General features: G+C 38.8%; 2 protein-coding genes across 4 annotated transcripts in view; one reads left to right on the top strand and one right to left on the bottom strand.

Moving 5' to 3' along the window:
* LOC146457123 (leucine--tRNA ligase, cytoplasmic-like) overlaps window positions 1-12,892 on the top strand; it is a 48,385-nt gene that overhangs the window by 26,554 nt on the left and 8,939 nt on the right. The window contains exon 22 of the mRNA XM_085092331.1: window positions 537-626. Within this exon, the coding sequence (XP_084948457.1) occupies window positions 537-626 (90 nt within the window). The remainder of the gene's footprint in view (window positions 1-536; window positions 627-12,892) is intronic.
* LOC146457124 (histamine H2 receptor-like) lies at window positions 970-12,886 on the bottom strand. Of its 3 annotated transcripts, none has more exons than XM_085092326.1 (3): window positions 9,773-12,886; window positions 4,624-4,692; window positions 970-3,798 (listed from the first exon to the last, which is right to left on the bottom strand). In XM_085092326.1, exon 3 carries the CDS (start codon window positions 3,663-3,665, stop codon window positions 2,604-2,606), a length of 1,062 nt encoding a protein of 353 aa, XP_084948452.1. In that variant the 5' UTR covers window positions 3,666-3,798; window positions 4,624-4,692; window positions 9,773-12,886; the 3' UTR covers window positions 970-2,603. The 3 variants fall into 3 exon arrangements, with proteins under 3 accessions (XP_084948452.1, XP_084948453.1, XP_084948454.1); XM_085092327.1 differs by having other exon boundaries at window positions 12,630-12,886; XM_085092328.1 differs by lacking the exons at window positions 4,624-4,692; window positions 9,773-12,886 and adding an exon at window positions 3,875-4,598.

Genomic DNA, 12,892 nt, shown 5'->3' with positions numbered 1-12,892 from the left:
GATAAAATCTATTGGTTGGAATACATTTTGAATGAATCAATGAATACTTTATTTAGGTGTCTGGGTGTTTAGCATCACTGCTGGATAGCGATTTATCTGCTGGATGGAGTTATCCGCTCCTTGAGCAACCGGGGCCAGCTGTATAGCAACACACCCATGCTACACAATCTTGAGATAAACGAGATAATGAAGGTGTTCCTTTTCAGTCCCGAAATCCTAGCGTCAAGTCGTCGCATGCAAGAAGCATATACCTTAAAATTTATGTTCTTTGGAGTGAAAAAAGAGTTCAATAAAGTAGGACAAAATGACAAAAAGACATGAAATAAATTAAATAAAATTAAATTAAGAAAACCAATCTAAAAGCCAACGGGAACGTGTACAGCAGCAGTAAGCGAAGTCGCATTTCTTGAAACAAATTACGAAAGGTTTTGATTTTTTTCCTAAACTGCTGCTTGTATCTTCAAGGTCTCCTAGCCATATAAAACATATTGAAATGCGTTTTTGCCTGCTGAATTGTGTTTTATTTTGTTTTTCAGAGCTGAACAAATGACTCGGCAAGTGTGGGATTATGTATTCTTTAAAGATGCTCCTTTCCCAGAAACAGATATACCTTCAGATAAACTCAAGTAAGTGATGTAAATACATCCTCTCCTTCGAGTGGTTTTTACCACATCACTTATTTAGTCTCGTTTAAGTGTGCGTAACAAGCAATTTCCAGGTTTCGATGCGGAAAAGTTGAATCAGGAGGAAAAAGTTTTCGCGCGATCAAAAGAAAAAAATCACCAAAAACTCCAGGGGAACGCTTGCGAGATAGGCTGGGAAGGGAAAAGATTTCTTAGCCTGAAAGATCGGTAACCTGCCTTGCGTTCAAAGGGAACGGCATGCTCGCTCTTTTTATCCCTGTAATGTCTCAAGGATTTATTTTTGCTGTTTTTACCCCTAAAAGGTCTCGAGAAGTACCGCTAAATTTTGAAGCCTCGCTTTTATTCATGTATATTATTAAAACAACTTTTTCTTTCTTACACCTATAAAGACAAGGACTCCTTAATCCAACTAGACAAAAGCGAGAGAATACGCTGAAAGCATTGTCCATTTTATCGTATTATGGCTGATTTTAATCTTGTATGTTTTCACACTTAAAAATCGCCGTAGGGAAAAAGTCAAGCGTTAAACTAAAATGAAGGCTGGCCTCTATGGGGGTCTTACATTCCGGCTCTGAGAATGACACGCATTTATAGATAGTGAGAGATTTCTCGTAATCAAATAGGCCTTGATAAGTGTAATTACTTATTTTATCTGGAAATTGGTCGCAATGCTTTTACCGCCTGTTGTTTAAGTAATAGTTCTTTGACACGCAATGGCAACTTTTTGTGATGTGAGAGTGTGTTTCGGCTTTACTCACTTGACACGTGCTCATCGCATTCGCGTTTGTTACGTTCCGTGTTGATAATTACAAATCACTTGAACACTATCGTGGGGCGATATTCTAGAGCCATCTATTCTTTCACCGAATCTTAGTTATGATTAAAAATGCCCGTCAGTATTTGTTATGCTAACATCCGGAATTCGCTTTGTCCAGACGTTGAGGCGTTTGTGACAATTTAGGATTCAATTTTGCACATTTCCCTCTAATCAACGTGCTAATTTACAACTTCAAAGGAAAATGATGGTCTTGACAAATGTAAAGTTCTTCGTAGAAGTCGACCGGCGAACTCTTTAGTTCTTGTACAATATTCTGCGGCCAAAAACTTACTTGGACAAAAGTACAGAACATGTCGTTTTAAAGCTTCCGGTTTGTCAGTTACCTTGAGTGGTGGCGAGCTTTCTTTATGCGTTCGGCCAAGGGACATGAGATTGACACGCCTCTAGCAGTGCACAGCAAGTAAGAATCAAGAGATGCGCTAACGGCACACAAGTATAGGAAGGAAAAATAGAGCCCCTTGCCACTGCCATAAGGACCGGAATTACGAGGCAGTAATGACATCTGCCCCAAACGCTGATGAACGAATCACCCGATCAAGAATGAGAGGATAGATGATTTAATATTAGTGTCAGAAGCACTGTTGATTAAGCTACTACAACTAATTGGGGACACTAAAATAGAGTAGCTATTCAAAGCTTGTTCAAAACAATTTCCAAACTTACTTTCAATATACAAAGGCGAAGTTTATACTGTCTGCTTACCAGTGCTATTGTACATATTTTTTCACTTACATAAAGGCGCCAGTTAAACAACACAAGAAGATGGCACAGTCTATTTTTAGTAACACTTTGAAAAGCCGGAAGTTAAACCTTGACCATTGGAAACTTAAAAATTATACTGCAGTCTTGTCGCATTTTATCATACTTGGGTACTGCAATTATTTAAAAGTGTCTTTGGCTGCCAATGGCCAGGATGGAAATGTATTGCAGCTTGAAAAATTTGGCCAATATTTTTCCAGCTCTTCCCCTTTTCTTCTAAACATCGCTAAGAACTGTTAATGGTCTGTTCTTCTTTTAGAGAAAGCAATTGATATCTTCTTCTTTGGTTTAACGAGCATTTTTTAATTTCATCATAGTTTTGACTCGAAGACTAAAAATGCCCGGCCCACGACATAGCTCCTTTAAGTGCTTGTTACCGCGCTATTACTTTGCTCCATTCCATACAAAGCCGTCAATGTCGTACTCCCTCGGCTCTCACTTCTGGCTTTGTTTTTCTTGCATATTGCTTGAATCAGCGCCTCTCTAAAATCTCTCTTCCCAAGAACGTATAGCAAAGGGTTGGATAGCGAAGTAAAAAAGCGCGTGTAGTAGTAGAAGACATACAGAACCCAGACTGGAAGGGCGTCACCGTGACCGAACTCCTCTTGAAAGCTCAAGATAAAGTACGGAAGCCAGCAAACTATGAACACGATCAACATGACTAGGAAGATGATGGCTGTCTTGCGCTGAGCTCTGTTGTGCTCCGCGCATGCATGTTCAGGGTCCGAGGGGCTGTGATATCGCCAAATCTGCCGCTCGTGGTATCGTACCGTGATAAAAATGCGACCATACGTGAAAGCCATTACGCAAAGTGGCAAGGCGAAAAACAGAGCGAAAATAGTCAGATCGTATATGACCTGAGCTGTATTCGTCTCTTCTTCTTCGTCTATGCTGGCGTTTGCGCGCCAGGACAATTGAATAAGGGACACAAATGCAGCTGTGGTCCACGCGAGGGTCGTGAGTACAAAGAACACTGTCTGCGTGACGATGTTGTAGTATCGCATAGCGTATTTTATCGCTATATAGCGGTCCACAGAGACAAGTAGGATGTGTAGTACCGTGGACACAGATATAAATCGCCATATCAACTGCGCGGGCGGGCAAAAGTTGTTGTCTCCAAACACGGAGCAGCTGATAGACAGTGGAATACCGAGCAGGCCGGCCAGCAGGTCACTAGCCGCCAGACTTACGAGAAACGAGTTGGTGACACTTTTAAGAGAGCGGTTTCGAATAAACAGGATTATAACGGTCAGGTTAATGGCGATGATGCAACAAGCCAGCACGATTGGAAATGTGTCGAATTCCGCGCTAAACTCCGTCATCTCTTCTCCCGAATGTTCCCAACTCCCTGAAGCCGAGCCCTCAATCTCCGTGTCGTTGTTGTCATACTCATTTTCTCCGGCTACTTGTGTTGTATTATCCATGATTATTTCTTCTCGAGTGAAAATGCAGCAAAGCCCTAGGTCCAGTCTCCTTTAGCTTGTTGTTGCCCCAATGTTTCTTTTGTTAGTTCTCCCAGTGTTTTCCCCTAACTGAATAAGCGTCAAGTGGCGTCCGCTATGAAAAAGGTAAAAAAAGTGTTAACAGAGCTCAAACAATTCCAAAATGGTAACGCTGTTTTTGAGCCGCCTACCTCTCTGACTGAATGTGCAGTTAGAACTCTAACACGCTATTTATGTATTTCTTCAACGCTCATTTACGTGTGCGTCAGCACAAGCTTAATTATTTTACCCCAAAAAGGTCGAATGGCTATCTCTCAGTCTGTGGACGTAACTGATATGCAGTCGAAGAGAAACACTTGTCATTTTCTTATAAACACCCTGTGGCTATTTTCAGCTTGACAGGTCAGTTAATTGTGATAAATTTCCTATCGTCACGGTTAGTGAAAGCGGTAATGTGCTTTTAAACATAAACTTCCACACATTTATTTGCCATCTTTTGTTTTGCTTTCGCCTCGATCGGAAACGCAAGGCAATCTCTTTTGTTACCTTAAAATTCTTTTTCATTTATTCAATTCTCGTAGCCCAGTACATGTAAACCTCTTAATTGGATTCATATAGCACTCGCTAGTTGATCTATTGTAGTTTTAAATTCAGCTTCCTTTTACCTCCTTCGCGTCAAATCCTATGTTTTATAATGTGCCCTTGCCTTCAGCGTTCGGCCGAGCTGACAGCTTTTGCTTTTGTAACAAAAAATAGATATGTATGGGTTGGCTTGGGTTTTTTTGTTGTTGTTCCTTAATTAATTTTTTGCGTTATTTTCTTTGGCTGAAGAATATCCTTTTGTTTTGCGTGCATACAGACTTGCACTCATTTCCTACCGTGCTTGCTTAATCGCAGCACCCAAGTGTGTCGAAAACGTTTTGCGGCCGATAGGACCTACCTTAGTTTGCGATAAATCGGCAGCTACAAAAGTCGCTCTTCTAAAACAACGGAAGTGAAGTCAAGCGGTCTGTGGAAAATAAAATGGCACACGCTATTAAAAACGCTTTTCTCATGCAGATAATTCAGGATTGATATTATCGGATAAACTTAGAGTTTGCCCATTTGATAAGCACTGCATTCGATTGAACTTACCGGTCATTAAATTCGCTTAGCTCCGATTAAAATTCAGTTTTATCGACTGAATTATTTACTGTCGTTAGGTGTGAGGTGATTCATTGTCAGTTAGCAATAACTGGCTGACAGTGAATGGCTCTTGTGATAAGCATGAGCGAATGTTTTTCAAATTAATCATCTGGAAACAGCTTTCAGCCTCAACCTGCTTGCGTATTCATGGATATGTACCATCCATAATCTTGTTTTCTTCCGTAAACAACTGGAAGGAACAATTTAGGGTTTTTCATTTTCTTCGAATCTGTATTCAATTCTTGAAAAGACTCGGAAATAACTGTGAAATGAACTGTACTTGTCAGACAAGGTTGGATTGTGGGAGTGACAAAAGGAATAAAAGGGCTGGCATTGGCTTGTAACAAGGAAGTCTGAATCGGAAAATTGATTTTGTACATGACTTTTAAAATAGAAAGAACGCTTCCACGCCCTATTTAGTTTGCAAAGTATAAAAACAAAGGGCACTTAAAGGAAGGCTTTTTTTACATTTCAATGAACTTAGTCTGAGGTATTCACAAATTAAAACAGCTTGCATTTTTAAGCGTAATTATCAATGCCACCTGAGTCCACTCGTCAGCTACTTTTTATTGGTCATGTCGACCGTAGACTCAACAAAAAAGCCTACATGACATGACTGATAATACCACTCTTGAGTATGATACATATGTCATGGATCTTAAGAGCTCTTCGATTTTGTATATGTATTTTAAAAAGCTTTTTTCGAGATGTTTTGTTTTTATTTACGAGAATACCTTTTTACAACTGAAATCAAAAGGAGATAACTTCATTTATATTAAACGTTAATGAAAGTCATTTGTGAGTGGGTTTATTTGTAAGCATAGACACACGCGCCGTTCATTTCGTTTCTTAATATTTGGATTGTACTGTTTTGGTTAAAAACAGCTTTCCCTTCACGGAGCTTGTATCAAAAGTGTAAGACGCATGCGTACGAGCTAATTGAAGCTCAATTAGGTGCAGTGAGTGCCATCACCTGCTCTGTGCTCACACGCACCCTGCTGTTGTTGTGTTCGTGGACGATTCTATTTTTCTCTTAGGTTTTTTTTCTCTGTAGTATCGTTCGCTGTTGCCCTCTCCCCGTATTAGTTTTCTTTTTACATTTTGCAGCGTAAAAAAGTGAGAAAATTTACGTGATATTTTTCAAGGGTTCTCCTTTTTGCGGACGATAAATATTATGTTGTCTGGAATGAATGCTAAGTAGTGGTTAATATTTGTAATTATAATGTCGTGTCGCCTTTATCCACTACAGCCGTTTGATGACTGCATTTGAACTTCTAAAAAACTTTCAAAACCATTTCCACGAAAGGAAAACTTCAGAAAGCATGTGCGCACTTCGCGTTGTTCGTAAATTTGCGGAAAATCACAAATTTGATGTTGAAAATGGCGGCGGTCCTTGGAAGCGATGAAATCGGTTACTAATTTATATAAGCGGTTTACTTTCTAAAGAAACTTGCGTGCTGCGTCGGTGGGGGAGTGAAAACGAATGTTTGGTTTTATTTGGCCACCATAAAGAGATTCGAGACCGTTAGACGAAGGGCTAACGCTCGAAAAGTCAGCTCTCGAATTTCTTTGAAAAACCAACGTTAGCGCATCAGTTCGTCAGAGCGTCGGGACTCTGCGGGCCCACTCTTGGAGAGCAGAGTCAAGTTACAGGCTTTGGTACTGGGACTCTCTCGTTGTGATTGTGGTAGACGCTCTACCTTTACTCGTGAAAGGACGTCAACGAAGCTCGTCATTAACAGCCATCTCACGCTCTCTGGCTTAAAGTGACACCACAGACCATTTCTTACAGAGTCTGTTAAGAGCCTACTTTTTTCGGCCAGGTGCAAGCTCATGATACAACTGGCATGCGGGGCATGAGATTCCACGCATTGCGCAGCCACTGTACGTCGCTTCGATGTGGACGGCAGATTTTGCGAGCACACTTAATTTTTCCTTTTTCTTTTCTTTTTTCGGTAGAGTAAAGCAACGGTTTTTAACGGAAAAAGTGATTACCAAACAAGTAAAAAATAAATGTATAAAAATTAAGCGAAGAGTCCGCGGCTTTGTAGGAGAAGAAGAAAAAAATGATCTCGCGAAGAAATATAATATGACAGACAAACAGAAGAACCAACTCTGCGGGAGAAGAATTGGTAAAGAATGTTCTGGAAACCTTCTCTTTTAATTCTTCAAGAGAATTGGAAATCAAAGTTGATGTCGCGGAACTTAAAGCTTCCTCTTGCATCAAAGAAAGAGATTTAAACGCTAGAGAAGGCAAAACAACGCTCTCTCATGCCCGCCGCGTATGAGATGTTAGATTCTTACGTCTAAAAAATAAGGGCAAACAAACTTCCGAATCAGAATGACTGAACGAGGAACACAGTGAAATAACACAAAGAAAAAAGGCGTCGGACTGACATTGTATGGCAGAAAAGTTTTGTTTCTACGGAAGAAGTGGTGATAACTCTTAGACATGTCTTGAATGTTCGCACTCAATCCAGACAAAATAGCAAACAGGCAATTGTCACCTATGACAGTCAATGGTGCTGAGACGGCTACAAAGGTCGCCCACACACTTTAAAGCGTGCGGCACATTCCATGATTCGCTATTTGACTGTAATACTGAAGATGTTTAAGCACACCACAACGGCGAGATGCATTACAATGGCTTAGCACGTGTGGTGGGTGTCTTGACACATTTTTTCAGACAGCAATCCTTTGCGAAACAGTCAATGGTGAAAATGACTGTAAAACCTGCTTCATACTGGCTATTATGTTTTTAAAAAGGCATTGGCGAGAAGTTTTCCTAAATATTTCTTCCAGATGTCCACTTTTCTATCTGTTTTACTCCTCCAGACTATTGCGATTTCGTTTTTATAGCACAGTTTCACCTGTTGTGCAACGTAAAATATCAACAAGTCTTTGTTTTCATTTTTTTGACCACAATGCAGTTTTGAAAACATTTTTGAATTTTAAGAGTACGTTTGAAAGGTCGAAACACATAATAAAGTATTTCTTTTCAAAAGGACTAAGGGACAGATGTATACTCATTATAAAATTTGAGTATATGAGGGAAAACGTGGAACGCAACCGAAAATTTTGAATGATTTTTGCCTGGGGTATTTAAGTGAATTTGTCTTTGCGCGCGCTAATGAACCAATCTGTTGTTAAAGGTTTCAAATTTTATCCCGCGGAACAAAACCCCGAAACAGTGATACCCACCCTTCCATGTTTCATTCTCTGCGGTTAAACCATGATCAGAGCTCCAGCTTCCAGTGTATGTTCAAATAAATGTTTGGTTTTATCAACAGTTGGTAAGGTCATTTGGCCACCTTACAAAGTTTCGGGTGCTAACGCTTCGTGCCTTAGCCCTTCGTCAGAGTGAATCCTATGGGTTAAAATAGCTTGAAAAGCTTCCAGCTCTGATCGAGGGATAGCATCTTACGCAAAATGTTTCAAAGTACCTTCTTTGAAACACAGTCAGCAATTTAGCGCCATGTACGTTATTAAAACATCAACAATACACCACTAAAGCGTCAGATGGACAAAAAACAAGAGCCAGTGGAAATTTAGTACCTGTATTTGGGTTCATTATATAAACCTGAAAAATTAACACTCGGCTCCAGTTTGTCGTATAGCGAAGGGATGATTGTTTCAGAAAGATTGCTGGGTTGTTTTACAGTACTTTCAGCAGTGTATATAAAAATAATCCAAACAATTCACTTGTCGTTGTTGCCATTTACTATTACTTTGAAAAAACAAAGGAAATTGCTTGGAGCACTTTTTTTATTTACAAAAGTGAAAGCCTTAATTTCTTTGTTCTCGCAGCATTTCATTCAAACATTCAGTCCGGCGTTTTCCATAATTTTATAAAAACACAGAAAGCTGTCTCAGTTCTTTTTTAAAAATAAACTGGAAAACAATGCAAGAGCATTTTCGTTCCTGACGTCGGTCAGTAAATGAACATTTTATTCACCTGGAAGGGTTTTAGATGTGCCGAAGTGGAAAAATATTAAAATTTGTTTAGAAGCTCTTTCATTGAGACGTCTCATACGTAAAGCGCTCCTTTTTGCGTCAAAACGTTCGTTTTTTACCATTTTTGCTCATTCACATCAAAACGTTTGCATAATTTTGTTTAGAATATTAAAACATTTTTCTCCTTTTTGCCCTTTCCTTTCCTTTGGTAGTGTGAAGAACGCTCCTCTCAGCTTGTTTCCCACCAGCGGAAAAGACCTGCATCAAACTGAGTCATTCTGATTTTCACTATACGCATGATTAATTTGATTTCATTCTCACAGTTATTCCTGTTTGCTACTTTTTCTGTCATTTTCAGGCACCGTTTGTTGTTCATTAGCCATCTGTTAAATCTTGCCTTATTCTTCTGCCTGATAGCCGTCAATATGTACATTTTACTTTAGTGTCGCGCTCCGATTTAATTCCTTTTAAAGTGGGATATAAATCAGCTGTTAACTTACCTTTTCAGTAACCAAACTTACGTTTACACTCAAGACCTCTATTCAAAACGAAGTGTTTTCCTATAAATTTGAGTGCCTTGTCGTTTTTCCTACAAGGTATCTTACCTGTGAACAGCTTAACTGAAATGAACAACCGTTCTGGCCAGCATTTTGTTTTTGCTTCCTTTTTCCTTTTATGGTAGCTACGGGGTTCAGTTTGATGTAGTTTTTTGCGGAAGTCTCCCTCTAGTTATCATTCTCTTCTTTTGTATTAGAGGTAGCATTAATGTCTAATTACACTGTTACGACAAGGCGAAAGAGGAAAATGGTTGCTGCGACAAAACACCTTACAGAAATTAGAATAACATGGAGACAATACAAGCAAAGAACCGCGAAACTATATGATATCCTATCACGAAAGACTGCTTTGTCCTAACACAGTCACACAAGAGAGATGATTAACATACTCACCGACAACAAGGGAGGCGAAATATCGGCACTGTAGTAAAGAAGTAGAATTCTTTCAATTGAGATGAGTCTGCCCAATACTCATTTTGTAAAACATATAAACCTTTTTTATGTTTACTTAAGGATGTATTTTCATTTATTACTATGGAAATTCGTGACTTCAGGGAGTCGGTGCTTTTTTTCAGGAAATTGTTATTGTTTGTTAATGTGTTGAATATTTCCTTTCATTTTAAATAACCATGCTTGTCTTGCACTGATGGCAATGATAATCAGCCTTTGAACTCAACTGATGCGTCAACGAGATCGTTTAAAGTTAATAACGTTTTTTTTTTCATAACTTGTGTATTGCTATCTTGTGCAAAGTTATTAAAAATCTCCAGGCATATTTAAATACTATTTGCTTGCTGCGGTTATTAAAAACAGGGTCACCTTTATCGCACCATTCGATTTCTTGCTAGCAAAAGACATTACCTTTCGTCAAACGAGTTTTTAATTGTTCTTCTCGCGACTGACTAAATCAGTTCAGTTATCATGGCGACAGAACTACCATTAAAGACCATTAAACTGAACATCGGAGGGCAAATTTCTAATCAAAACAGACTGGGAATGGGATTTTTTTAAATCCCTTTTATCCACGAGAATACGGTTCCGAAATGTGTACCTGTTAAACCACCCTGAAGCCCAGTAAATCGCTTACTTTGCGTCTTAGCCGTAACCTTAGGCGTAAAGGTTTGCTGAAGATTTTATACTTTCATCAGTAAAGGTGATACCTATTTTAAAATCCTGCCTAACATTAAATGTGACGCAAAAATAGTAACGTACTTGACTTGAATGGCTTGTTTCATTTTTTGCAGTAGATCATTGCAATAAATCATTGGCTTGAAGAGAATAGTTTATTACTGAAATCATTTGGTGGCTGTGCTTGTGTTTGATAGTAGGTTAAGTTGTTCCAAAGTACCCCCCTCTATTCCTTAAGCTGCTTGTAGTTTTTTAGAAAATTGGTTCGATTGGAGCTACAAGTTTGTCGATAAATTCTCCCAGGAAATATTCAGTTGTTTCAGCGCTTAGTCACTCAGTGTATGACGACTCTTAATTTGTCCCCGTGAGACCAAACGTGACCCTTTGCAGCTAGGGCACCATGCCAACTACGTTTCAGTTAACTGTGATAAAGCGGAATTGAAGATGGCAAGAGCATACGGCAAATTGCGAAAAAAAAAAATTCACTTGAGTTTCAATGGCGGTTTGAATGTTTAAAATGGATTTGTATTGAAAAAGTTCCAGGACAGTTTGCGTTCTTCAAATGTTTTTAAAACTTCAAACTCTTATGGAAATCAGTTCTTTAACGTCAAGGTCATCAAACGTGTGACGCTGTGTCTCTTTTTCGTACTTGCTAATTAACACGAAGCCGAAAATTTGACAACCAAAACCTAAGTGAAAAATAGGCTATGTGACCCCAGTTGCAAAGGTAATTTTTATGTAATTCAATTCTATCTCTGTTAAACGACACCTCGTTCTTTTCGGCGGCACACTTCAATCGCAGATACCAAGTGTCGAAAAAACAAGGTTCCTTGGTTTTTGGGCGACTCAGCGTCTATCATAAGGTTTCACAGCTGCTGTATAAGATCCAGTGACATTGGAAATGCATGCGAGCTGCCACTTTACCGCGTTTTCAGTGTTCTTTTTTGAAGCACTTCAGCTGGTTCCAAGGAAGCGCAAATTCATTATCAAGTCTGTGTTTGTTATTCTGGTGATCGGTTTACTTTTTACAATGGGACCGAACTTCTAACAAACTACAAAAACTACAAACAGAAGCGTTTTCTAATTGCATTTTTGATACCTTGTTGTACTTGTTCAAACAAATTCAATGAATATCACCGTGCACATTCAAATCTCTGGCAGAGAAGGTAATATTGTTTATTTGCCATTTTTTTGCGAGTAAAAATGTGCCCTCATTTTCTTACGGGTAACTAGTTTCAAATTTGTATTGTTGTCGACTCGACGCCCAAAAGAGCGTTTGTTTTCCTACCTTGTATATTTGTTCTGGATGCGTGGAAATAAATAAATAGCAATGCGTAGTTTAAGTCCTGACTAATAAATACGGAAGCATTTTTAGTTTCATTCTCAACATCAGTTCAAGATGGCGATGTTGAAACTATTCGACAAGAGTTTATCATGAGTAACTCATGAACGTAAAACAAAGGAAAGCATGCCAGTGATTAGTTTAATTTTCTCATTCTGTTGTTTATTTTAGCAATGTTATTGCAACAGCACGTATTTCATCTTTTGAGGAGAGTCTGATTTTGATGTTGAATGATGGATAGTAGTAGAGTTCAATTCTAATAAAACAGCACTCAAATCTAAACAGTTACTTTGCGGCCATGTGCATATTACTCGAGATATTTAACTTCATAGGAGGCTGATAACAATCAGGACAATAGTCAGCCTTTGAAGTCGTTTGATGCGCCAACGAAGTCGCTTACTAAAGTAAAAGTTAATAACATTTTTGTTTTCGTAAATGATGATAACACCTTGCGGCCATAGAATGTTCAAGTTGTAAGGAAATAAGCGTTCAAAATATAAGAAGTGTTGCTGCGCGCTTGTCTCTTTATCACAAGGGCAAATTTAAAGTAGGCAGTGCGTTAATCTGAAATGTGCTTGGTGTAATTTTACGCCTCGGAGCTGTGATATCCTGACTACCTTGGTGGGTTATTTACCTCACACGGTTTTAATAAAATTGTTGCTCACATGCAAATTGAGTCAAAACGAACTTGGTGTCGGGTGGATTATTAATTTTTTAATTTAAAATATTGCCTTTTGTTGCATTAAAACTGAAAATATTGTTGCTGTTGCTTTCACTTACCACAATCTATAACTCTTTGCGATCAGTGACGTCGGCAATGTACCCGAGCTGTGGGAAATTGTGTTTTCACATATCCACTCTACCAGTTTTCCTGTCAAATTGCTTACCAAGGCTGAGAGGAAAACATTATACATAATTTATATTTTCTATCACTGCATTCATCTGTGTTGTAAATCCTCTTAATATTTTCCCTGGCATTGCAAAGGCGTAGATGAAACGCGTTCACGTTGTCTTTTAGTAACGTTGGTCCTGAACCTCATTAA

The sequence above is a fragment of the Pavona decussata genome, unplaced genomic scaffold, assembly GCF_977016875.1.
Source record: "Pavona decussata unplaced genomic scaffold, jaPavDecu1.1 SCAFFOLD_246, whole genome shotgun sequence".
Lineage (NCBI taxonomy): Eukaryota > Metazoa > Cnidaria > Anthozoa > Scleractinia > Agariciidae > Pavona > Pavona decussata.
Note: the sequence above shows the minus strand (reverse complement) of the source record. Positions and strands in the feature narration are given on the sequence as shown.

What these genes read in the sequence shown, in the direction of transcription:
- LOC146457124 (XM_085092326.1), bottom strand. Translation starts at nt 3,665, where the DNA reads ATGGATAATACAACACAAGTAGCCGGAGAAAATGAGTATGACAACAAC.